We start from the raw sequence: 27,486 nt of genomic DNA on the forward strand, positions 1-27,486 counted from the left end.
TGGATAGAATAATTAATTAGCACCACAAGACTCGGAAAGACATATTCATTCATTTTAACGTCTGTTTTAATCAAAAGGGTTCATAAATGTAATGTTTTACTCAAAAAAAAACTGTGACGATTTACAGAAGCATAAATAGCATTAAAACGGCAAAATACTCTGCTATCAGATTTTTTGTTGTTCCGGAAGTGCTTAATGAAAACGTGTTGATTTATGACTAGTAGAATTTTTTCTACCAAATACCTGGTAACATTATCTGAAAACGTCATGTCATTTCCATTTCGTTCGCCAAAGAAATTGAAACGGAAAAGTAGGTCGTCAGTATTGATTTTTAGAATATTCGACAAACAAAAGCCATAACTCTGCCGTGTGCGTCGTTATAAATTATATGTTCTCCTGATACGGGCGGCGGTCATCAAGAAAAATGCCTGTAAGTAGCACGTTTTATCATGTGATTTCCGGAAATTTGATATCGATTCTTATTCGTTCTTATTAGATTATTATATGATTTCAGTCGTAATAACGTTTTTTGTGAATTTTTTTAGGTAATTCCTTGTTATATTTTGTAATTTGTCGTTAATAATCTAGTTAAGGTGATGAGTCATGGCGTAATTCGTGTCAGGGTCATTTCAAGTACCGTCGCGCCAGTGCTTACGTACAAGTACCTACAAATTACGCATTACTAAACGCTCACACTATTCAGCCATCTGCTAAGCGTTTATCATTTTATGACTGTTTGAACGTTTCCTTTGCTTTGTTTGAAGAGCACATTGTGCTAATAGACAATTTTACATTTTTTTTATTGTAACGAGTGGCGCGTTAGTTTGATTTTTGGCTCCCCACGCCATTTCCTTTTACTATTTCAATGCTATTTTATTTATGAAGGTTATCTATGTATCAAAGAACATATTTAATTTTCAGCTTCAGCTATGCTATGATTATTCCAATAAGAAAAGAAATGAAAGCTTCAATTTAATTTTCCTTGTTTCTTCCATACCTATATCTTTAATAATATACAAAATCAAGAGATTCTGCCTTGGCTATGCTCCACCCCTAAATTCTTTCAAACAATAGGCTTGGTAGTCTAGGTACATGTTTGCTCTAATGTACCTGCATTAGAAAACTTCTACAGTTGCTTAGTAACTTAAATAACAAAGCCTTATTGAAGACATTTTAATACAAGTCTCTAATCTATAATTAAAAGATGTTCTATTGACTATAAATACAGGAACTTGTATTATTTATTTCACATCAGGTAAATGAGTAATTTCCTACATTATCCAAACTTATAATACTCAAAAATAAACTATGTTTTGTTATCTTATCTGTAACTTTGGATTAATTCATACTTCTGTGTATGACCATAGTAGAACTGTAAATTATTTAATTCTTGGTCTGAAACATTCAACTAAATGGTTGAATCTATTTCATAGGATGTAATTATGATAGACAAGTGGCCTGTTCTGGCTTTGCCTGAGTTATACTGCTTATTAAACATAACAGACTGAAACATTACTCAAAAATCTATCTATTGCTGAAAACCAGATAATAATCAGACCAAATACATTTTAGTCTAAAAAACTTCCATCCAATTTAAACAGAATAATTTTGAAACAGTATGTTTAAGTAGGTAGTTGATGAATTGACTGAACTTTAATAATATCAGCAAAAATGGTATATTAACTTAATAAACTTGCTGATTTAAACAGTTACTGTCTTGCAAAATATGACACTTGCATGTCTTGCAAGCAGCTCCTGACATTACATTAACTATGAATTTTAAATAATAGAACAATAAATTATAGGAATCAGCTAAAATATTTACATTACATTCAAATTATGGTATCTTATTTCATTATTCCTATTCAAGAATTTATACATTTCTGTGGATTAGACTTATTAATGTCTCATTAATGATTTTACATGTTCGTCAAATTTTGTGGTGAAAAAAGGTAGCTTCATATCCTTTCCTCACAAATATGTATTTGCATTGGTAGACTAATTTTGGCTAAGGAAAGCATATTCCCTAATATATCACTCAAATTTAATCTCAAATCACATTTAGATACATTATTTAAACAAAAATTGGTATTCTACTAAAGAAAAGCTAAATTATGCTCAACTATTTCTTCAAACAAGTTAAAACAATCTGCACAAATCTACTTCTATAATCCATTCCTCATATCTCTCAATGTTGTCCAGGACGCAGAGCTAACAGCTCCTACAGTGGAGAATGTCCGCGTGGTCGTCCGAGTCCGGCCCATGGACCAGCGCGAGAAGCTGGACAACTCCTACAACTGTGTCTCCGTGGACGCCGTGAACAACACTGTGGCAGTCACCAGGAACAACGTGACGCCGCCCGAGCCGCCCCGCGTGTATGCTTACGATGCTGTGTATGATAGTAATACTAGCCAGGTTAGTGGGTGTAGAAGGTGGAATGAATGGTGATGGATGAAGTATTTTATATTACAGGGTTTTTTGGAGTAATGTGTAATAGGGATGCAGCTTGGTTAGAATAATAGTTGGAATTTGGTGCCAGTTATGCTCCTATCGAAACATACTTCTCCCTTTTCGGATGAGGGTTTCATTTCGTTGGTTATCTTCAAAATTGTAAACTTCAGCACCTACCTACAGTGTCTTCCTTGCAAATCGTGTTAAAGGTATATTGAGTTAAGAATTTTATAGGCCTTCAACAAGATGTTTTTGGAGCTAGTGTACACGCGTATCTGCACAACTAAGTCTTTTTGAAGTTATTATATTGCTTTGAAAACTACATTCGATTGCTATATAAATGTGAGCATTTTCTGATTGTTAAGTCGATAAAGTGAGCGTTTTTCTTATTAATCGTATTTTTCAAAATCAAAATGTTGACACTTTTGATAGTCGTTACTGAATCTACCACTAGTTCGAAAAGCAGGTAGTACCTTTTCATTGTGTACTTAAACCTTCAAATTAGCGTGAAATTCTGTTCAATACTTATTAGTATGTCTTCTATTCGCTAACGTAAGGAATACCTACTACTTTCTTAGTAGCTATGACGTCAGAACTAGCCAATAAAGTGTTTAATATTGATTCAGCGCGCCTTAGCGACGTCTGACCGGCACGTGTCGACAGCGTTATAATTATGTTCGCATGAACAGTAAATATATAAATATATGGTAGCTAAACTACATTATAAAACTGTGGTTTTATCTCTTTTTCTTCAAAGATAGTAGTAGCATAGTCACCTTATACGAATTTGTCTTAAGATAATAGTATATTAGTGAAACAGGAAAAAGATATGTTTCAGTATTCCTACAGTTTTCGGTGCGCATTAAAATCCTTAGATTCCAATTTATCCCTATAAAAATACAGGTAAATTGAGAAGTTGTTTTAGACGAGTTATTAGACATTTTTTTATAACCATATAGATCTCCTATTTTGATCTTGAAATTAAAAGCGCAATGGCTAGGATTATAGTGTTCACATAAAACCCAGTTGTTTTAATTTGATGCACAAAATCATTGTGAGAGACTTTATAAAAGTCGCATTTAAACTACAGATCCTGTGTATTTAGTTTAAAATATTACTGTAAATAGTCTATAACTCAGAGTTCCTAGTTCTGCGTTCCCTGCCCAATGCCTAACTGTAATGCGTTCTCGTAGTCTTACAAACAAAGGGAATCAGATCGTAGCGTCGCCTTACGGGCGTGTACGTGCACGCAGACGTATGTATACGTACGCACGTATATGTTTTGTAACGTACGTATGGTAATTGTCACACATCAATAAGCTCTAAATATGATTTTAACATCGCATCGCGTCTATCTTTTTGGTACTAGATCTTTATATTAAATCGTGTTTCATCGATAGGCAGTGACTTTAAATCTAAATATCTATTCGAATGATATTGAAAGTAGTTGCGTTGCTCGGCTCCGCTCGTAAATCCATCCCATTTAAGTTGAATAGAAGGGGTTGATTTCCAAAAACTGCATAAATCTGATGTCCGTTCAGTAGTTTTCGCGTTGTGCAATATATTCGTCATTGCTTTACGATGTGTAACCATAGTCATTCAATTTAACTTTTATGTTAGTCATGTCGGAATATGTGCCACTGCGTAACGACCAATAAAACTCGATATAATGATATTACTGTGTCTATAAACACGTTTTTATATTCGTACTAGCTGACCCGCGCAACTTCGCTTGCGTTACGTAAGCGTTAAAAATTTTCCCCGTTTTTGTAATATTTTTCACTGGTACTCTGCTCCTATTGGTAGTAGCGTGATGATATATAGCCTATAACCTTCCTCGATAAATGGACTATCTAACACTGAAAGAATTTTTCAAATCGGACCAGTAGTTCCTGAGATTAGCGCGTTCAAACAAACAAACTCTTCAGCTTTATAATATTAGTATAGATATGCAACTTTATCTATACTAATATTATAAAGCTGAAGAATTTGTTTGCTTGAACGCGCTAATCTCAGGATCTACTGGTCCGATTTGAAAAATTATTTCAGTGTTAGATAGCCCATTTATCGAGGAAGGCTATAGGCTATATATAATCACGCTACGACCAATAGAGGCAGACCAGTAAAAAATGTTACAAAACGGGTAAAATTTTGACCCATTCTCTCTTACGTGACGCAAGCGAAGTTGCGCGAGTCAGATAGTGGATATATGTATGTTTTGTAAATAGCTGCAACGAATAGTCTGGTGTTCGTAATATACATCAGTTAGAGAGGCGCTTATAGCCAGTTGTGCTCACCAGTTGATAAACGATCTGTGGGTTAAGCAACCGTTGGCGCGGTCAGTATTTAGATGGGTTACCGCATAGTCGAAAAGAGACTTTGTTTTATACTATGTAGTGATTTGTCGCTTTCAGATACTAGCGAGCTATACTTAAATTGAAAGTTCTTCTCTTTGAAGCCGTTAGGTAGATATTTGAACAAAAAAGTAGCCTGTATTTAGCCTCGGATCTTTAACTATCTATAGTTACTGGCAAATTAATGACACTAGGCCAATTTCTCCAATAAATTTAATTATGAATCTTTGTCTAAAGTGACACTTGTGAAGTTTTGATCACCGCGTTTTCGCAGGTCATAGTGTTGATGTAAGGTATCGAAATAAGCTGTCTATGGTAAATGTACCTACTTAAGTAATAATATAGAAAGAAATGCAAATCCGACTAGTAATTCCTGAGATCACCTCTCTAAAAGCTTTGTAACAAAGCTTTATAACATTTCAGTCTTATAAAAGAATTAACAAAATAAATTAGGGCCCCCTCTTCTTATAAATGCACTTATGAAACAGATGTACAATTCTAAAAGATTTCAATAGTAACAAGTAATCAGACGGGTCAGTTCTTTGTATAAAAATTACACGTCCGAAAAATTCTTTTCAAAACTACTTTTATATACTACAATCAAACAACGCTATGTAGTACATATATAAGCAGTGGGGTTGCAATTCCCGGGTGTTCAGCAAAACTAGGTCACGACCCGACTCCCCCCTCCCCTCTCCTGCCCCCCCAAAGCCGTGCGATCGACATGCAACCTGTTAGTTCTACTCCGCGCTTAACCCTATGCGCACGTAAACCTCTCCGCGGTCCGCTCTTAAAAAAGTAAATTTAAAAATAGTATTCTCTATGATTTCAAACATTCGTTTTTCGAAAATAGATTCTTTATTTACGTGCGCAATTTATGGTATTTCTTTTTTTGTAGTTTTTTCTCAATTTTGTGGGTTAATGGGTCGTGTTGAAATAGACTGAAATTTATTGCCTTCGAAATGTTTCTGATGTAGGACGGGTGCTTCGTTTAGTGATAATGTACACAAAGAAAATGTATTCAGTGACAGAAAAATTGTGTTAAATATTGCGTTTCAGTGAGTTTTGCCTGTGAATTTTTTATCCTAAAACTTTACTACAAAGAAATAAGGTTTAATTTTAACTGCATTGATATTTATCATAGGCAAAATGTACTGAAACGAATATAAAGTGTCACGAAAAGGATTTTTTGTTAAGTATTTCATGTATTCGTGTCGTATTTTAGCGCTTTTGAAGAAAGAAGATGGAGTTTAACGCATTTCCCATCCGCCATTCGTCTCGACTGGCGCTGTTTGACGCATCAGTCTTGTCGAATGGTGGGTAGGATCTGTGTACAATCATCATAAAGAAGAGGATCTAAAGAAGACCTGCTTTGTTGATTTCATTGTCTATGCTGTGTGTTCTATTTTTAATCTGTGTTTTTGTTTTTTTTAGGTGATTGTTCCAAATTTCGAATTGGTTTTTTCTTTGTTTGAATTGTAAAATTTGGTTCTGTTTCGTAAAACTGTGTTCTGTTTTTGAATTTTTTATTTTTTTCTTTGTTTCATCTGAAAAGTTGTAAATTTTCTTTGTGTTGACGTTGAGTTTTGCTATTTCATTCTTTTGTCTTAATTTTTTCTGTTCTAAATATTTTTTCTTTGTTATCAACATCGAAATGTAGTTTCTTAAACATTTTATTGCAATTATGTTTTTTTTTGTAATTCTTCAACGAATAATAATACTTAATTTACACAGATTTTCATAATAATATGTAACTTTTATTCCGTTTAAGACATTTTTTTCTATTTTCCACTATGTAAATTACAACAAAAAATGTTAACTAAATTGTATATAAATCTAAATCATTTACAAAATGTATGTATAATTTTATAACAAAAAACTACGTATTATAATTTGTAGTGTCAGGGCGTATTGCAGATGTTCCAATTTCAGTGACCTAGTTGCGAGTACTCATTGATTTTGTACAAGCGAGCTTCAGCGCTGAGCTCCGATGTTATAGATTATAATGTATCTATTTATTGTATGTATTTGAATACAAATTTAAATGTATTTTAGAAAAAAAAAGTTTTGACAGTTAATTTTGCAATTGACATTTTACGATAGACAATTGTTTTTTTTTAATTTGACAGTTACGATATTGGTATAGACATTTTTTTTAGAGAAAATTTGTCGTTTGTTTTCGATAGCAAAAATATTTTGAAAAAATGAAAAGTGAACAAACATTTCTAAATTAAAATTGTAAGATTTTTCTTAATATTTCAGTATTTTGACTATCACACAGTATCACTAATTAAAATATAGTTTCACGATTCCAAAATATTACTTATTTTTTTTGCAATGTTTTTTTTTTCACTTTTTATTTACCTAACCCCCTCCTTACTCGGGAGGAGACCCTTGCCCATCAGTGGGACTAAGGGTTATTTTTTTATTTAAACACAATGTATTTGTCATAATAATTTGTGTCTGTACCTATACATACCTATGTATTTTATTAATTTAAACCTAACCTGTATATTTATAAAATAAATATAACCTATGTATTTATGTATTACTAACCAATTATATACTATGTGTAAATTTTCAGCTCAAAGTAAAGTTCTTAACGCATCTTGCAGTACATAGCGCGTGGACATAGTCCTGCTATCGCCCTGTGTATTATAAGACATTAAGAAATATAGTGTATTGCGACGTGAACAACTCCTGCCATATTATGGAAGCCTGGTACCTTTGAAGATTAGATGTTAAGAATTTTTGTACAAAACTTTCAATCTTTTGTATATTTGAAATATAGTGTAATGCGACGTGAACACCTCCTGCCATATTATGGAAGCCTGGTACTTCCGAACATTTGATGCTCAGAATTTTTGTAAAAAAATTTGTAAATCCTTTGTATGTTTGTTGTATATTTGAGACGGTTTTTAATATCGTGTCTTCAAATTTGGTTAAGTTATCTTGCTAAATGGGTATTTTATAGAATTTAATTCGATTCAAATTCAAAATATATTTCGTAAACTTCGTACGAAATATTAGAAATATTTTTTTGTCGGTTTTGGAAAAGACTTAAATACGTGATTTCCTATCTACATTAAAGTGGACCAATGTCATCGAATAATATTGCATTAAATAGTATTTTTTAAACATAAAGATTTTCTGTAGTCCTAAAAATGTATGAAGATTTTCTTTAAACATACATTATGATAGATTATTTTGACATTGTCTACATTGATTTTATATTAATACTGTTGCCAGCGACTTATTTATGTATTTAAATGATGCTTGCGAATTTAATAAACTATTATATTTGTTATTATTGAAGGAAGTCCATTATATTTGTTCCATTGACTTCGAAATAACATACTTTATACATTTTGGATTAATATTTGCTATCATCTATTAAATAAGTGTATTTTCTCTAGTTAGTAAATGTGTAAATCTCAAAATTCCTCCTGTTAAATTGTACAAACTTGTAAATATATTTATTTATATGTATTGTAAATAACTTACCCTACTTGTAAAGTACCCGTCCTACAACACTATGACGTCTTGAAAAATTTGTAAACAATATTCTTTGGCAATAAACAAATCTTTTTAATTTTAACTAAATGTTTTCATTGTAACTCCTTACCAAAATCCGCATTATTCCTAAATCATTATTTAGCACTTTAGCTCTCTCATAGTAGTGTCAAGTCTAGAACATTCTTAATAGATACACCTAGTACCTAGGCATAGTCAAGCCCTCATTAGCCTAGCCTTTCTTCCAACTATGTTGGGGTCGGCTTCCAGTCTCACCAGATGCTTAATACCAGTATTTTACATGGAGCGACTGCCTATCGGACCTCCACAAACCTAGGTCGATTCTTAATAACTATCAATAGTCTTCATATTAGCCTTCACAATAATGAAATAAGCGAATGGAATTCTTTGATAGACTTATTCTATTATACTTTTTCGTACAAGTACTTATACAGTTTAGATAGTTAGAATCAGATAAGCACACCTTATATTCTTGTACCATGAAATTGATTAGATGTCAATAGTAATTTTTATTAGAAATTTAATTAGTTCAATATCTCTTTGTATTAAATTTTTCGGTACAAACTTAACATGCATTTTGAATTATAAAGGTATTCAGTAATCCTTTTGAGAGCTTATTATTCGAGTTAAATCAGACATGGTTGTTCCGGCTTCACACTGTATTATTATACTACATAAATCAAAATTGCCGATGGTGAAATGAAAGGTGGTGTGTTCTTAATTTACTTTAACTCACTTTAATCACAAGTCCCCAACCTGCGTTTGGCCAGCGTGGTGTACTAAAAGCCTAATCCTTCCCTCATTCTGGAAGGAGATCCTTGCTCAGCAGAGGGACATTAATGGGTTAAGTTTAATTTAATAACGCATATTAAATCTTTGTCTCAAATATAGAGTTGAACGAACGAAGCAAGGGAAACTTGTAGGGATCGTAGCCAGTGTCCTTCTTCGATCTCTGCTTTCTCCTACGAGGATAAAATCCTTCAAGACTGTAGTTCTTTTCAAAGATACTCTATTTCCTGGAATGCCATAAAACTGTCACAAATCTATTGACTAACTAACCATGAAGCCAAGGCACACTATCGTTAACTGAGAAGAAATGTTTATGACTTCAAACCCAAAAAGGAACCACTATAGTCCAACTTAATAGAGCCTTGGCGTACACCATTTATCTAGATTACAATTAAAAAATCTGTGAATAATTAAAATAAAGTTCCTGTTAGTTGTCTGCAGCCGGTCACCCATCTGTCTCCCGACATCTTCAACAACTCCTTAACTTCATTTTCGTCAAACAAAGTACTAAATATGATCACAATAATGTAAATTCATGTAATCTTCACATCATGACGGTGACCGGACGCGCGAAGGTTATGTCGCAACATGATATGCTTACTATGCACTACACAATACACTCGAGCTATTTCAGTATTATTAGTAAATCTTGTATGACTGTTTAGATGTGGAGTAAACAGATTGATAGGCACGTTAAATTGCATGTGTTATGAGCTAATCAGCAAGCTTTGTGGTACAATTGAGAATGTTAACAAATTTGGATTATAAGCTCTCCATATTCTCTGCTAAAAATAAAAAATACTAGTGAAAGAATTACTTTGATACGTCAATTAGTTTCCGATTTATAAGCAAAACAAGTTGTAACCGCGCGAGTCGGTGTGACGTCATTGTACATTACGCTAAGCCTGGCTCACATAGTCTTTTTTAATAATATTTATTATTATTACACTTTAAATGTAATAAGCAGACGAAAACACAACAAAATACTGCATAAGCTATTACATCTACGGCTGGAGACTTGATATTAAGCGGGACGCGGCCCGCGCGGCATGGTGTACTATGACGTCACGCTGTTAGCGGGACTCGATATTTTTTGAAACTTTGAATGCTTGTAAAACTACTTGGTATTTTTGACTGAAACAAAAATTAGTTTGCATGTACATGTACAGGCTTTACTGAGTCAAAATTTCAAGCGATTTGGCATACCTAGTAACATTCTCCATTGTTTACCCACCACGCAAGTTACTATGGGGTTCGATCATTCGATCATTCAATTGTGGATGTTTGGGATAAAAACTCTGCATCGATATCCGCAACCCTAGGTCAGACCTATGGCTTAGGGCTACAGTTCTAAAACATACCGTATTAGTATAGATATAGTTGTTGAATAATTGAAAAGACACCCCCGGCGTCTCACTCCCGGTTTCTGACTACATTTAGCGGTAGTGTATCTATTCAATAGGGTTTTTTTATATGAGTTTAAACGCGATTGAATAGATGAACTACCGCTAAATGCGTTCTGAAACCGAGGTGAGACGCCTAGGACGCACGCAGAAGAAAACAGGTGACAGGACAGTGTCGTTGTCACGTTTCCGTAACTCACACTAATCTCCTAGATCTCTTGTTTTATTGTTTGTCTTTCTCGCAGCGACTTGCGGCTACATTCACTCATACAAATCTATTTGGCGTAATATAAGTTAAGCACTCGAAATTCACGACATAACATCATCATTGGTTAAACTAAAGGTCGCAAGCGTATGAAACGTTTTCCCAGTAAAAGGGCTTTTCCTAGAAATTATAATTATTACTATATTTCAGAGGGCTTTGGATATGTTATGAAATTATATAGTTATGCTGATTCGTGGAAGGTACGAAGATGATGCTAGATGACTGACGTATAGTAGGTTGGGAAAGAAGTCTTTGCGCATTATAGTATGTATGAACTTCTAATAAAATCTTTGGCTTCAAGAATCACAAATGAGTACACGGTTCATTAGGTTTCTTTCAGTGAGCTCGTGAGGTACCCAAATATCGAGCTTTTTTGTGTAGAGAAAAGATTTTATTACGAGTTCATACATACTATAATGCGAAAAGACTTTTTCACCGACCTAATATGATATCACGCCTTTATCCCCATAGGCGTAGGTAAAGTCCAAAGAACACCACTTGGTAGATCCTAACAAACTTCTCTCGCCTCATTCACATACATACATGTTGTTATACAGGACCTCGGTTAACGAGTATTACCCATACATTGACATCAAACTTACAGATGCCTATTATAAATACGAAAGTTCAGATGTTTGTTACTCAATCACGTCAAAACTACTGAACGGATTTGCATGAAATTGTGTACACAGATAGCTTATAGCATGGCTTAACACGTAGACAACATTTTATCCCATGAAATTTTTGGTCACGGGCAGAATCTAGTGAAACATTTTTGTTTATCTGTTTCTTGGTAAAGCGTACGGTAAAGTATGGCGTACTAAGGGGTCTATACTGAACAGTGGCTAGAAGTGAGTTTAATAGATACATAAATCGTGATCATGATTAAATGAAAATACATTGAAATAGTAATAAATTAGTAGATAGCGAGCCTATTGCCATTAGTGGTAGAAATATTATATCTAAACTCTGACCAGCTGATCGGTAGCAGTACTTAATTGATATCTTATAGGTAACTCTTATATAGTTTTCGCGAAAAGTAGAATCATTACATTATGATATTTACTGGTACATGGTCATTGGACGTCATAAATCTCATTTACTTTCATACCTTCACCTACATACATGAAAATGTATGTATAATGTAAAGTTTACATGACAAGTCTTTGTTTCTGTCTCTCTGTTACTTTTCTTATCGCTACTTTCAATATCCTGTAAAAAAATATAGATAGATTGCTTTCTCAGAATGAGGCGTGTATAGCCCGTTGCAACCCTAGCGCTAATATTTTATAGATGGATAGCCGTAATATTTTATAGATTTAGTTCGAATACCACTATGCGAGTGGTTAACTGAGCGTCTCCGTGCTTCGGAGGACACGTAAAACGTCAGGCGCGGTTATTGTTAACTAAGATAAAAGTCGTTAAGTCATGTTTGTAGAATTCTATCGGGAGTCTCTAACAACTTTGACACTAGGTTGACCACTAACCATACGATAAATGAATTATGTAAAATGTCTTTGTCTACCTGATATCTATGCCTGTAGATCAGTTTACTACGTATCAGAAGGTACGGACTCTATAACCCTCTTATTCATAAAAATATATGAAGTTATGAAAGGCTTATAAAGTGTTAATGTGTCTTGTGTTTTCCATATTATAGTAGATTTTTAGCTAAAATAGGTTAATAGTGTGTTTATGAATAAGAGGGTAAGAATTTATTGCTTTGTTAGGGTTATGTACCTGAAAGGTAAAAACGGAACCCTGCTACTAAGGTTTTGCTATCTGTCCGGCCATTCGTCTGTCCGCCTGATCATCAGGCATCTCAAAACCGTAATAGCTAGGAAGCTGAAATTTTCACAAATTATGTATTTCTGCTGCCGCTATGCGTCCACGAGTTGGAAATTTAAAACTACGATTTGATATTTATATGTTTGAACCAATCGCGTTTCATTTTCGACTCGATACTGTCGGGAGTAAGCCTTGCAGAAGCTTTCAGGCCGTATGTTTCGATAGCGACGCAGTAGATAGCGTAAAGGTGAATCTGATTAGGCAGCAGACATGTCAATTAACGTAACGTCTAAATCCCTGGAGCTTTAGAATTGACATATAGTACTTAGCTCTCCTCACATTGACTTGCCGCACACAAAGGATTTTGGATATAACCAATTATTAAGACTTTAAGACATCGGTACCAGTGTCAAGTTATCTTTTATACCAATAATATGGATATTTTATGCAGAAAGATGTTTCAGAAAGCTATTAAAAACTTAAAATTAAAACATTTACGAAGCAATGGAACCAGCCAGTAGTGACAGTGGTTGATAAAAATGACGAAATTAATCACGAAAAATGCATTTGTTTCTTTTTGTTTAGTGTGGCGATTGGCTTAGTTTTATGCCGAATTAAATAATAATAAATATAATTCGGAAAAAAGTTTAAAATTCCATTATTTGGACAGCTAAGCATCCGTTTTCTAAATATAAATATCTTCAATTCGTCATTTTCTATGTACAAATCATTTTGACACATGCCATAGACAACTGTCAAACTCATTTTTTTTTATACCAGACGATGGAATATAGTCTTAAATCCTATCAATAATAAGTACATTGCATTCGTTATGAGGGAGGGTGCGGTCCTCCCCCGCCCTACATTCTGCTTGCAGCGGATCGATAGCGCAGCGCGTAGTGCGCATGCGCGCGCCCCATTGCCCCTGTTAGCCGTGCCACCCCGCCTTCGATGTTGTACCGATATACACAATATCAAATATAAGTGTCACTCAATTTTGAGTAGTACTTTATGGTATTTCAGTTTGTACGAGTTGAGAAACATGATGGTGAAATTTTGTGTCGTGGATGTATAATGTCTTAACAGTAATGAAAGGATTTTTAAAATCACTCTTTTCAAAGAGATGTAATGTTTTTCTTTTAGGAAAACTTACTTTTTCTAGGATTTAATTATCACATACTCACGAAAACAATATAACAAAGGATTTTCTTAATCCATAACGACCCACTTTCACCCACTGCCGGACAAATGTCTCCTCCCGAACAAGGAAATTGGGAAAGGATTACGACTTTTTTTTGTATCCGTGTTTTAAGGTATCCCTTCCACTTCTTATCCTGGCTATACGTACAATTGTAGTAACAACGACCTTATAAATCTTTCGCATATAAAAAATGCAGAGGATGGTATTATAAATAAGGATTATATCAAGGTAGATTGCGAGTTTCATTGTTGCTGACCAACTACATACCCCCTGCAACTGTCTGCTCGAAACGATAGGCAAACCAAGCTATATTATTATAATATACTGTTTTACTAATAAACTTTGTGCAAGCTCTGATTATTTAGTGTTTTGTCTTTTCACTCATACAGTTTCATGTGATTGACAGTGATAAAACACTGAATTTTATTCAATTTAAAGACATACAGATCATATCGGTTATGACTTGCAAAAAGGTCTACGTAGTACTCGTACCCGGCGGTCCTGTATGACAACATGTATGGATGTGAATGAGGCAAGGGAAGTTTGTAAGGATCGTACCATGTGGCGTTCTTTAGTCTCAACTCCTATAGGAAATTGATTTTATTTATCTAAAACACTGTCAATCTATTATACTCGGGCCATTTCAAACGTGCTCACTACGTCATGTCATTATATCGGAGTCTCTCGCTCACTACACATTGTCACATTACTATGATTCTTTTGATTATGACGTAGTGACCACTATTTTAATGGCTGGAGCATAGTAAGAAAGATACAGTGCAATTAATTCCAATATTATTTTAGATAACAACTCTTAACTCTCGCCCTCTCCAAGCACATACTTCTCCCTATAAAAAATCTCATTAAAAACTGCTAGAAGATTTACAGCACCAATAAATCTACTTTGAACATCTAACGAATTAGCTCTTCGCAATTCTGCTAGCCTGGTACTAGCGGCCGCTGCAAAGATAAAATCAATTAGGCTCCGACCTGATTGCCACCCACCGCCCCCTTCCCCGAGGGTAGGGGGCGCGATGCAATCCTCCCCCCGCACCCGCCCCCCTTAAATTGTAGACAAGTACTGCATAGATTTGAATAATTGAAAACAACGGTGTAGGGTCTGGTATCGACTTTTTTTTTTTCATTTTTTGACCTACTTTTTAAATAAGTGATGTTGGGAAGGGATAGAAAGGGTTTTTGAAAATAAATCCTTGTATGCCAATAAAAAAAACTTATAATATTACTTTTACTTTTTTAAATAATGAGTTTTTTGTTTCAACGTGGTTGCTTAGTAGTTAAAAAAATACGAATTTAAAATATGTTTTGATATATTTTATTTAATACTCTGTTATTGGCGGCATTAGGCCAGAATTGTCACCAAGCTAAACAAAAAAAAACGAAATAAATGGTTTTGGACAACACACACGGCCATCTGATTTTAAACTGAGCAATTTAATATGCAATTTAAAAATGGTTGATGATAAACCCTTTCTATTATTTTGAGTATGGTAGTAAATAACTATCAACTATTTATCAGTTATTTGGTTGCCATAGTACAAGCTCTGCTTAGTTTTGAATCAAATGACTGTGTGTGAGTTGTCCAATTATATTTTGTTAAGCATATTTCTTATGATATTTTATACTGCAGTTAAAATATAAAAGCAGTGTTCCCACATAGTATTCAGTATGTAATTTTCGAAAAGCAATTCACTTCATCAAAATTAGATCAGTGGATAGACTCACCTGCTCGGTGCCTTCCCCCTGTGAGCGCGATAGCAAGAGTAGAGAGGGACAGACGATAATCAGAGAGAGAGGGGCAAGGGGGCGCATCTGCCCTCTCTTTCGCACTTAGTACTGTCTGCTATATCCGATTCGTTATATGAAAATAGTTGTGTAAAAATTGAAATCTCATCTAGACTACAGTAATTTTGTAATTCGATTTTTTTATAATTATTCTATAGTCTTTGTGTTATGTACTCTTTGAAATATGGTACCTTACTATATTTTTTTAAGTTTTAGGACAGTTTCCACCACTTAAAAAAACACAAATAATATTTACGAAAATCGCTTATTTACGAAAGTCGGTTTCTTAGGTACATTTAGCGGTAGTTTATCTATTCAATAGCGTGTTTTTATATGAGTTTAAACTCTATTGAATAGATAAACTAACGCTAAATGTTCCTCAGAAACCGGGGGTTAGCTAAGCATCAGTCTCTCAAATAATATTTTGATAGGTACTTTCATTCATTTGTTGTCACTCTTCAGACACATCAGATTGGGTAACCGAAACTTATCCGTAAGCCGCGAAACTGACCCTTCTTTAACTTTGACCATTGAAATGTATAAAATACTGTCTACAATGACAAATAAAAGATTGAATGGAAACTATCCTGTGTGACAAGATGTATGGATGTGAATGAAGCAAGGGAAGTTTGTAAGGATCGTACCAAGTGACGTTCTTTAGTCTACCTATTGCTATAGGATAAAGGCGTGATATTATGTATGTATGTATGTATGTATGTATGTATGAAATGCTTACATGAATACTGTCTACAATGACAAATATAAAACTGAATGGAAACTATTATATTTTATACACTAGGGTCCTTTACAAAACCACGTATTATTTCTTTATTCTTAATCTTTTGAATGTTTTGTGGTGTCTAGTGTAACCGGATTTACCTGAAGGTAGATAATATGTGTGCTATTTTTTGTCTGTCTGGAAGATTCTACCAAAGTTTCAGACTCGTATTTTTTAAGACGCTGATGACTTTTCGATGCTATGTGTATAATGTAAATAATTATATAAATTACACACTAAAAGTTTTCGGGATTTCCGAATATTGCATGGAAATAAATACAGTAAATTTTGACTTAAACGTGAACAGATAGACGCGGCAATGAAACTTTATATGATAGTATGAAGAGAAGTGATTATCTCTTCTTCTTACTGTGAAGGAAAACATCATGGTGAGAGCATAATATCTTAGAGTTGATTAAAATAGTTCTGCAAAGTCTTCAAACAGCATTTGGCTAATGAACTAAGGTCCAATTTTCCCCTTATTCTCGGACAAGACCTTTGCCCAGCAGTAGGACAAAAAGGGAGCATTCTCTTATCTCTGCGGCTTTGTAAATCATTTGTGAAATTAAGACGAACTTATGCATTCAACTAAGTATATTCTTGTGTATTATAACCTCAGGCATTCAACTATCTCTATGCTGAAATTCAGCAAAATCAGTTCGGTGGAAATATGTATATCAAACATGACATAGCATTAACATTTTAATGCCTTTCATGAAAATCTATTCAGCTATTTACTCCTGAAAACGTAGCAGACAGATTTTCGTATCTACAACAGTATAGACATAAAACTCTATCCACATCCTATACAACCGTACAGTCAGATTTACAGTCACCCCTTCATAAGGGTAGAGGTAAGGCTAGACTGTATTTCGGGGGTTGTGGAATTAATTAGCGGTCGTCAGACCGGACATGGTATTGTATAGACTATGTACACTGTACTATATAGTATATTATAGCATGTAGCTGTGCAGTACCTGGAAACATGGGTTGACAACATTTTTTGAGGTTAGAAGCTGGAAAATAATTTTGGAGTAGGTATATTATCGATTATATTTTGGAGTATAGATTTTTTGTGCAGAGAAAAGATTTTATTACAAGTTCATACATACTATAATGCGAAAAGACTTTTTCCTCGACCTAACAGAATGCTTAGAAAAAAGAATGCTTATAAACTGCGTCTTTAAAACTTTATAAAGATGTATGGGGATTGATTTTTAGAAAATATACGCTCTCTGCTTAGCCTTCTTCCCGTAGGGGTAGGCAGAGACCTAAGACCTCCACTTGGTACGATCCTTGCAAAACTTTCTTTACTTCATTCACATCCATACATCTTGTCATACAGGACCGAAAAAATATCCTTAGAAAATATGTTTCAGTACATAGCCTCATAATTTTATGAATCACTAGAGGTCACCCGCGACTTCGTCCACGTGGAAACCCTTCCCGTGTAAATCCCTATCCCTCAGAAACTCCGAGATAAAAAGCCTATGTGTTATTCTGGGTCTTCAGCTACCTACATATCAAATTTCATCGTAATCGGATCAGTAGTATTCGCATGAAAGAGTAACAAGCATTCATACATACATATATACATACACACAAACTTTTTAAAAAGACAACTCCCGCACTAAGAATTTCTCTTGTGTCGCGGGGACTTTTACAAACATACAAACAACGGACACAAAGCACAACCAGACCCGAAGCAATTATTTGTGGATCGCACAAATAATTGCTCCGTGTGGGAATCGAACCCACGACCTCCCGTTGCAGTGGTATCGGCGTGGCGACCTAAACCACTGCGCCACGGAGGCAAACTTTCGCATTTTTAATATAAGGAGTATTTGCAGATTTCGTTGTTCTATAAATGTATGTTTCTTAGAAATGTTCTTTATAGTTATTTCATATCAACTTTCTACATGATTCATATTTTACGTACTTTAGTAATACGATAATACAGGAATTAACACTATCAAGCATTTTGTTTCCATTATGTTTGATGATCACTTGCAAACGCCGTGTAGCTGACTCGACAGTGTCGTTTTATGGTAATAGACACTTTCGTCGTTCATACAATTTTGTGCGAACACAATAGTTTAACGATATAAGCTAAATTGTATTTGACACATACTTTTCTTTACTTGCGGTTCGGCTTACTAGCATTTTTCAAAACAAATGCATGCGGCTCTTGCCAATCTGACTTTAAGATCCTTCACTATCCCATAGTACTAACAAATAAACACACTGTTCCTCTGTTACGCTTAAATTTTTTAAACAAATGCATGCGGCTTCTGCCAGTTTGACCTTTAAAAATCCTTGCACCATAACATAGTACTGACAAATAAAAATACTGTTTTTCAGTTACCCTTTTAGGACGTTCCCACTGAAATTCGGCATGAAAATATTTAAAAACAAGCGCTCGAAAATTTGCTACTTTCTTCAAATTACTATCTCCAATTTGCAAAACAATACAAGACCGAGCAGTACAGCTTGATTCAGCTTGTTCAAAACACATTCCTGAAACAATTGCTGTATGATTTTTCCAAAATGTTGTCGATCTCCGACGCAGACCGCCACGCGGAGGGTTGCAGGCTCCGCCCTACAAGGGTTGAATCACTTGAATCAGACGAGACGATGTGTATGCATCGATTACTCAGCTGTCTGACTGCCTGTATTTATGTGCGAATATGTACTCACGGTGAACGAAAACATCGTGGTCAAACCTTGAATCTGACCACCGGTTTCTGAGTACATTTAGTGGTAGTTTATCTATTCAATAGCGTTTAAATTCATACGAAAGAAACGCTATTGAATAGATAATCTACCGCTAAATGTATTCAGAAACCGGGGGTCTAAGAGATGTATAAAACAGATCTTTAAGGTATGCAAAGTCATCAGTCGGCTTGAGCAGTGTTATAGACTTAAAGCCCTACCCCTCCTTTATTACAAACTATTTCCATGAAAGAACGAGTAGAAGGTTTTGAATTTTTGATAGATAGGCAAAGAGATATTGTTTATTTTTTAGTTCTGTTCGAACAAATACGAAGAGCGGTGCCTAACATTTTAACATTTGGCTTTTCAGTTAATTGCAATAAATCCAGTCAGATTGCATGATTTGATGCATTGCATTGATCTTCCTCTGCTTAGATACAACTTTCAGTACAAAACACTTGAAGATATAAAAAAACTTCTATGAAACTACCCTTTCCAGGTTACCCTTGCACCTTTCAAGAATACTTGCTCTACAATCCACGTATAGAAAACCACTGCAACCTATTAACAATACGAACAATATCCCAGACAACAAAATAACAAAGGAATAAAAAATAAAAGAAATTATTCAAAGTAACGATTACTTTTGACCGTTATATTGTACAACCCCTTGTATTAAAGCGACCCTTTGAATATAATGAAGATGTTATTGAATGTATGAATGTGGATGGAGATTTGTATGACATGTATGTTTGAATGTGTGAGTTGATATCTGGAAATGCTGGTTCAAAAAAAATGGTTTAAAATTTTGTTCTTATAATTTAAGTAGTAAAGTAAGTTAAATAAATATAAGTATACTACACAATGTTGTACAATCCCCAATCAAAGAAAGTTTTAAAAAACTGCTTGAAAAAGATTAATGAGTTTTTTAAGAAACATTTTTCATTAAAAAAAAGTCTATTTTACTAAAAGAAACCAGGGTTTGCGGCTTAACTTAACGGCTATCCATCTAAAATTCGACCTCAGTTGCATTACTTAATAGCAATAAAAAATCAAATCTAATGCATATACTTATCACGATAAGCATGACAATCTTTACAAAAAGTAGCCTATAAAAAAGGAACTCAGAAACATCGAAATATCTCATGAAAAACTGCACATTATTAATTTTTTCTACAATAGGCTTCTTCTTATCGTATGCTTAGTGGTCAACCTAGTGTCAAAATTGTTCAAGCCCGAAGACCTTTGACGTGGCTTAGCGACTGTCATCTTAATTGACAACAACCGGGACCGACTTTCTACATTCCCTGCGGAGACGCCCAGTTGAAATAATAGCGGTCACCCATCTATGACCGCGCCAAGGTTTGCTTAACCCACAGATCTTTTACCTGTGAACGTAAACTATGGGCGCGTTATATTTAAAGTATAATGATTACAAAATTTCGACAGTAAATAGTTAATTATAATCTATTTCAACACCCATGTCCTTGGTGCCGGCATTGACGAGGTGCGACGTTGTCACACCGCCGCCGTAAGAACGGCAACGTGGCGTCATATTTTCCGTTTTTCAGCTACGTTAGCTAATTTTATGTAATAGTTGATTCTGAAAGGTTATTGATGTTAAAGATTACTTATTATTTAATTCAATTGTAGTATTGATGTTAATTTTTACTTATTTACGGCCAGTTTCTTCATCAAAAATGGTTATCAAATTAGTTTTTTCATGAATTGAAATAAATGTCAAATACAAGTCAATGGTTTTATCTAAAGTAACATCATCATCATAGTTATAAAATTTCTATGGCACAATGTTAGTTACCGTACTCTTCTGAAACGGCATGACCGATTCTCATGAAATTTTTTTGAGCATAGGTAGGTCTGAGAATCGGCCAATATCTATTTTTCATACCCCTAAGTGATTTTTGATGATTTTATTTATATGGCAAAACAACGTTTGCCGGTTCAGGTAATTTTAGATATAAAGAAACTGGCCGTTAGTTACTTAAAATTAGACAGGTCGATACAGTCAAATTGATATAGGAAGGAACACTAATATAACTTGTATTAGTAAAAGATATCCAAAATGTTCAAGAGCAGCTGTGTCGAATTCTTTCTTTTACAATACCAAATACGAATAATTTATCAGTCATTCTTATTTTGATCCTAACTTAAATACTAGGCTAGGTACATTATGAACAACATAATAATATTGTTAATAGTTGACCAGCGCAACCTGGCTCACGAAATTTCGTAGCATTTAGTTGTTTTATCTTTCACTCTATAAAAAACTTTCTCGTGTTTTAAAGACAATTTTACAAAAACAATAACTTGAATTGGTTGAGTCGTGCTTGAGTTTTGTGCTTCATTTTTATTTATAAGAAATAAATGTTGAAACAAAAGTCCTGAATTTGGTTTTCATACATTTGTTGTTACCTACTGCATTTAGCAGATAGTTCATTTAACAATTAAATGCAAACTGAAACAGGCTCTTATACTTTTTAATTTAAAATACTGGTTACGTGGATGCAATATTATATTGTTATTGAAAATTAATAAATAATAAAATAAATATCTTTGCACAACTCACACACGGTCATCTGATTCCAAACTAAGCAGAGCTTGTACTATTGTAACCAAATAACTGATAAACATACTTATATACTTCTTAATACATACTAAATAAAGGTTAAGAATACCTTATTTGTTAAATAAAGTATTCTAACCTTTAATTTTCAATCGCGTTTAAGACCGTTACATAATAATATTACGTGGATGTAATCTGTCAGAATCTAGGTTCTATAATCTAGGTGTTCTGCGCATTGCAATCTGCAGTGTTTGAGGGGTAGGGGGGTAGAGGGAGGGGTAGATCGATGCCGTATCCCGGCGCTGAACGAGGTCAACGTGTCAGAGGGGCGCGGTCTGATGCAGCACTGCATTACAACTATAACTATGTTTACAGCCCCGCCTTGCACGGGGATATGGATGCTGAACAAAAGATTGGGATGAAGTATATTGATAATCTAATTTAGAATTGTCCAACTAGCATTCTCTAACAATGCAAGTAGTGGAATGTTCGGAGAATGACTGTGTTAGGACTCTGCGTTGCATGGGATTTGTGTATGAAAACTGAACAAAGAGATAAATTTTATTCAGGGTGGTAAACAGTAGTAGTTATTTTGTCTTAGCATGCAAGTGTTCGCAGTTGGACTTTCTGATAGGACTAGAGATATGGATACTGAAAAAAAGATTGAAATGTCCTTTATGAAATTGAAATTTGCGTTACAAAGAGAGATAGTCGAATGATCTAGACATTATTTACTACGGAATCTGGACAAAAGATTGTACGATGTGAATTTTGATTGATAATATAATTGACATTAGAAAAAGAGAATCAATTGATCGAAATATTCACTAACAATGCAAGTGGTCGAGTGTTCGTTATTCGTGTTTTGTCTCCGTGTACGGGATATATTTTTTTAACCCATTACTGTCCCACTGCTGGGCAAGGGTCTTACCCAAACGTGGGAGAGGAAAGCCTTGAGTTCACCACGCTGATAATACGCCCAATGATAATAAGTATACAAATAGCAATAATAGTTATATTGTCTAAGCATTCTTTAAGCATGCAAGTGTTCAAAGATCGATTTTGTGTTAGAACCCCGCCTTATTCGAGAATTTTATAAGGATGCTGCTTACAAAAGATTGCACGGGGTGGATTTTGATGACGATATAAGTAGTTTAGATTACAAATAGTTCTAGGCTCATAGGCAATCTAAAGCAACACTGCAATGACTTTTTGAATATGTATAGTAGTTCAATTATGCCATGTGCTAATGGTGAAGGAAAACATCGAATTTTTTTTATATCAATTGTTCGAAGAATACAAAGTGCCCTAACTCCTTCGATAAAAGAAAGCAATGAAAGAGGCATTTTAAATTGTTTAAAACATCTTAACGGTTGATACGCATTAAACCCGTTACTGCCAGGCAAGGGTATCCTCCCTGAATGAGGCATATAGTAATCCTAATGCATGCTAGGGATTTTGAATCCCTTCAAACATGCCAGGTTTTATCACGAAATATTCCTTTACCATTATAACAGGTGATCATTATTTCATTTATCTTACTCTAATGACTATCTTAAGTGTCAACATTAAACCTTAACGAAAAAAATATTTAATTATGATTTCGAAAAATCTTTAGTTGGCTTAAAACCCTGAAATAACTTCATAGGATTGACTTTGATAGGTCTTCAGTTGGCTTAAATCTTTCGATCTGAATAAATTGATTGATTAATTAACTGCAATTGATTAAATTTATTGATTGACTGCCTCCGTGACGCAGTGGTTAAGGTCACCACGCCGCTACCATAGTGTCGGGAGGTCGGGTTCGATTCCCACACGGAACAATTATTTGTACGATACACAAATATTGTTTCGGGTCTGGTTCTCGCGAGACAAGAGTAATAATGAGTGCGGAAATTGTCTTTAAAAAAACATTATAATAATGACCCTAAGCCCTTGTTAACATATATTTTTCTTTTCCAGATGGACATATATGTGCAGACGGCCAGTCCTATTGTGGAGCAAGTGTTGAAAGGGTACAATGGTACGATCTTCGCGTACGGTCAGACGGGCACCGGCAAGACTTACACCATGGCTGGCAGCAACACCGCGCCGGAGTTACGAGGCATTATACCTAACTCCTTTGCGCATATATTCAGCCATATTGCTAAGGCGAAAGAGGATGAAAAGTAAGTATAGAAAATATATTTGTTGTATGAGAAGATGTAGGTCACCATTTTGGTCTCCATGGTGGTTCAGGCATTTCTTTCTTTCAATTCAATTGTTACTTTCGTGGCGCAATGGTTAACGTGGTCTCCACGTTATTACCAGTGTGTTGAAGAGGTCATGGGTTCGATTCCCACACAGAACCAATATTTGTCCGATCCACAAATAGTTTTTTTGAGTCTGGTTGTACTTTGCGTCCGTTGTTTGTATGCTTGTAAGAGCCCCCGCGACACAAGAGCAATTCCTAGTGCTAGGCTCCTTGGGAGTAGTCTTAAAAACATTAGCAAGAAATTTGCCCCTTATTACAATGGTGAAAAGGGTGAAATCTTCCATACATCTCTACCTACACCATAAGGTTTAATAGGCGTTAAGTTATGATAAAGGTGTTACTGACTTACAACTACAGTTTTTATTGAGAATAACATATTTATAAATGATTTCAAAATCTAAAGATTTAGCTTCAACGTCAAATGGTCACCCATCTTTGGACAGGCCTCATCAACATTGCTTGCTGCTCCAATAAATACGCTTAGATTACCTAATAGTAACTGCAAAAGATTGTATTCTAAATATGTTCTAATAATTTATTATGTGTAGGAAGTATAGGTACTAACTTATCAGTGTTCCCACATTGAAGGATTTCCTGCAGTCTTCCGGTACTTTCCTGATCTATGAATACTACTATATTATGAAATAACTACAATATTTATATAAAAGTATAACGAATTTGTGCATTATGCATTTGGGATAGTCCCTGAAACTATTAAAGGCACATCTGGTACATAAGATGCTTCTTATGTCTTATACACATTCTTCTACATAGAATTTTAGAATCCATTTTTCGAGTTTGCTACCACATATAATAGGTGCAGTCAACTGTGGCATCTTTACTTTGTCATGGTAACTTTACCTATAAATTATTTAATTACAAATATATTTAAGTTTAATGGTAAAACGACTAAACCAAGATTTTTATTACAAAAGATGACTTATGTTAAATAATACATTTACCAAATACAAATAGCAGTGAAAATACCTATATTTTTCAGTTAGTAAAGTTAATTTAATACGGAAAAGTAAAGATGCCACAGTAATTATAATTATGTTGTAGCATACTCGAAAAATTTACACAATTTACGGTTCTTCAAACGCTTCCAATTAAAAAAAAGCAGAAAAATACGCCAACCTTCTTGCTGTAAAAAACAAAAAAGAAATAAACCAACGTTCTCATTTCAAAAGCGCTGTCATTGGATACCATAAAGAAAGCACGAAGGTTTTATTCATTAGTGATGTCGCAACTACTCGAGTAAAATAAAAATGGTTCCCGCTAAGTGCGCGGCGACCCGTTGACCTAAATGCGTAGGGAGGCTATCTGGGTTACTGGTGCGGGATCGATACCCGCAGAGGACAAATATGTACCTTTACATGTAGATTAACTGTCTATTTGTGAAGTTTATTACTTAGTAATGGATGGGAATGAAGCAAGAGAAGTTTTTAATCTTAGCAAATGGCGTTCTTTGGTCTCTGTCTACCCCTTTGGGTAAAATGCGTGATATCATCAGCCTAGCCTTTCTTCCAAAATATGTTGGAGTTGGCTTCCAGTTTCATCGGATGCAGCTGAATACTAGTATTTTACATGGAGCGACTGCCTATCAGACCTCCACAATCCAGATACATGGGTTATAAGACGATATCCTTCGGCAAGACTGGTTGTCAGACTTTCAAGCTTTTGACTACTGTTAACGTCAATTTAACATGCCTTCCGAAACACGGAGGAACTCGATATGTATAAGATGGTCACAAATCCACATAACAGCCTCGGCAGGCAAAGCTTAACCTCAGAGATTGATCCGTACGGCTGTTGTTAACGATAGACAAAAAGTTTAGACGTTTAAATAGATGTTTGTTTTCCAATGACGCTGAAACCACTTACCGGATTTCGATGAATTTTGGCACACAAATAGTTTAAATTCAGGAAACGTTTTTAGACGAACAAGTCCTTTGAAGAATCTAGTATTGTATCGTAATAAAAGACTATTTTTCTTACAATGTTTCCTTGAACAGAGAGGTCAGCTAGTGTCCGTGAGATCGATAAAATAAATTATTTATCATAGACATGAAACAATGACTAAACTCACACACCCACTCGTTTATTATTAAAGACAGTGTGTTTTACGGTAATTAAGTTAAGCTTTGATAGAGAGGTTTGTAATTGGATGGGTGACCATTTAAGACACAGATTCTTAAAACAATAAAGGTTTTTTTTGAAACGTGTTTTTTCGGGAGGTGTTATCTTTACTAATATTATAAAGTTTGTTTGGTTGAACGCGCTAATCTCAAGAACTACTTACTGCTGCGAATTGAAATTATTTTACTGTTGGATAGCCTATTAAGGAGATAGAGAAGGATATATAACATTACCATTGGGGGCAGAGTAGCAATGAAAAATTCTTCAAAAACGGGGAAAGTTATGACCCATTCTCTTTTATGTGACGCAAATGAATTTTGCGCGGGTCAGCTTATTATTATTATTTGTATGTCTGATCATTATCTCAGGACTATGCAGTCCCGGACTTTTAGAAGGCGTGCGTGGGGCCGAAGCCAACACGTAGAGGCCCATTTAGACAGCTTTAATATTCAAACAATGTGTAAGGTGTCACAATCCGGTGACTATCCCTGTCTACACTATAAAATGCACCCAAGGACAGTCACCGGACTGTGTGTATATTTTTTTTTTTTTTTTTTGCCTTGTAGGCAGTCAAAAAAGTCAAAAGCTTGTTATAAAAGAACATTGTATTGCTTCCCAGGTTCCTGGTATGCGTGACATACCTGGAGATCTACAACGAGGAGGTGCGCGACCTCCTCGGGAACAACCCTCACCAGAGCCTGGAGGTCAAGGAGAGGCCTGACATCGGCGTCTTCGTTAAAGACCTTACTGGTAGGTTTACTATTCTACGGTACTTTAAAACAGGGTATTATAAATGGTTTTATCTTTATACTAGGAGACTGGCCCGAGTTATTCATGGTTAAATACAATTTGGTCCCGGCAGTAACAAACATGTAAGAAAAAGATTCATCCAATTTGGTTTAGTTGTTCAAAAGTTAGGTGCGTACATTTCGGCGATTCTTTTTATTTATTTAGATTTGGTGAATTAAATTGCTTTTCCCTGACGAAGACGAGATAGTAAGATATTACCAGGGACGCTAACTAGGATGCTGGAATGCATTTAATCTTTTGAGGTGCTCATAGGTCATTGTGCTCACCGATGGGTTATCTTAACGAATACTGGAAGTTGAACAGAGCGTCTCCGTGCTTCAAACGGCACGTGAAATCCGGTCCCGGTTGTTGTCGATTACTGGCTTAAACAACTTTGACACTAGGTTAACCACTAACCATAGGATAAAATAAAATAAAAATCTTGTATGCATCTTTTAAATTTCAGAATAATGGAGAATGTTAACAAATTTGGATTATTAGCTCTCCATATTCTCTGTTAAAAATAAAAAATACTAGTGAAAGAATTACTTTGATACGTCAATTAGTTTCCGATTTATAAGTAAAACAAGTTGTAACCGCGCGAGTCGGTGTGACGTCATTGTACATTACGCTAAGTCTGGC

The 27,486-nt window shown here is 34.8% G+C and overlaps 1 protein-coding gene across 1 annotated transcript in view; it reads left to right on the forward strand.

Annotated features, from left to right (window-relative positions):
• Nucleotides 1-262: 262 nt before the first annotated feature.
• Nucleotides 263-27,486, forward strand: part of Klp64D (kinesin-like protein 64D) — a 40,753-nt gene continuing 13,529 nt past the window's right edge. The window contains exons 1-4 of the mRNA XM_076133055.1: nucleotides 263-430; nucleotides 2,203-2,415; nucleotides 23,625-23,830; nucleotides 26,675-26,805. Coding sequence (XP_075989170.1) covers nucleotides 425-430; nucleotides 2,203-2,415; nucleotides 23,625-23,830; nucleotides 26,675-26,805 — 556 coding nt within the window. The 5' untranslated portion in view covers nucleotides 263-424. The remainder of the gene's footprint in view (nucleotides 431-2,202; nucleotides 2,416-23,624; nucleotides 23,831-26,674; nucleotides 26,806-27,486) is intronic.

This window comes from Anticarsia gemmatalis, chromosome 29 (assembly GCF_050436995.1).
Source record: "Anticarsia gemmatalis isolate Benzon Research Colony breed Stoneville strain chromosome 29, ilAntGemm2 primary, whole genome shotgun sequence".
In the NCBI taxonomy this organism is placed as follows: Eukaryota; Metazoa; Arthropoda; class Insecta; order Lepidoptera; family Erebidae; genus Anticarsia; species Anticarsia gemmatalis.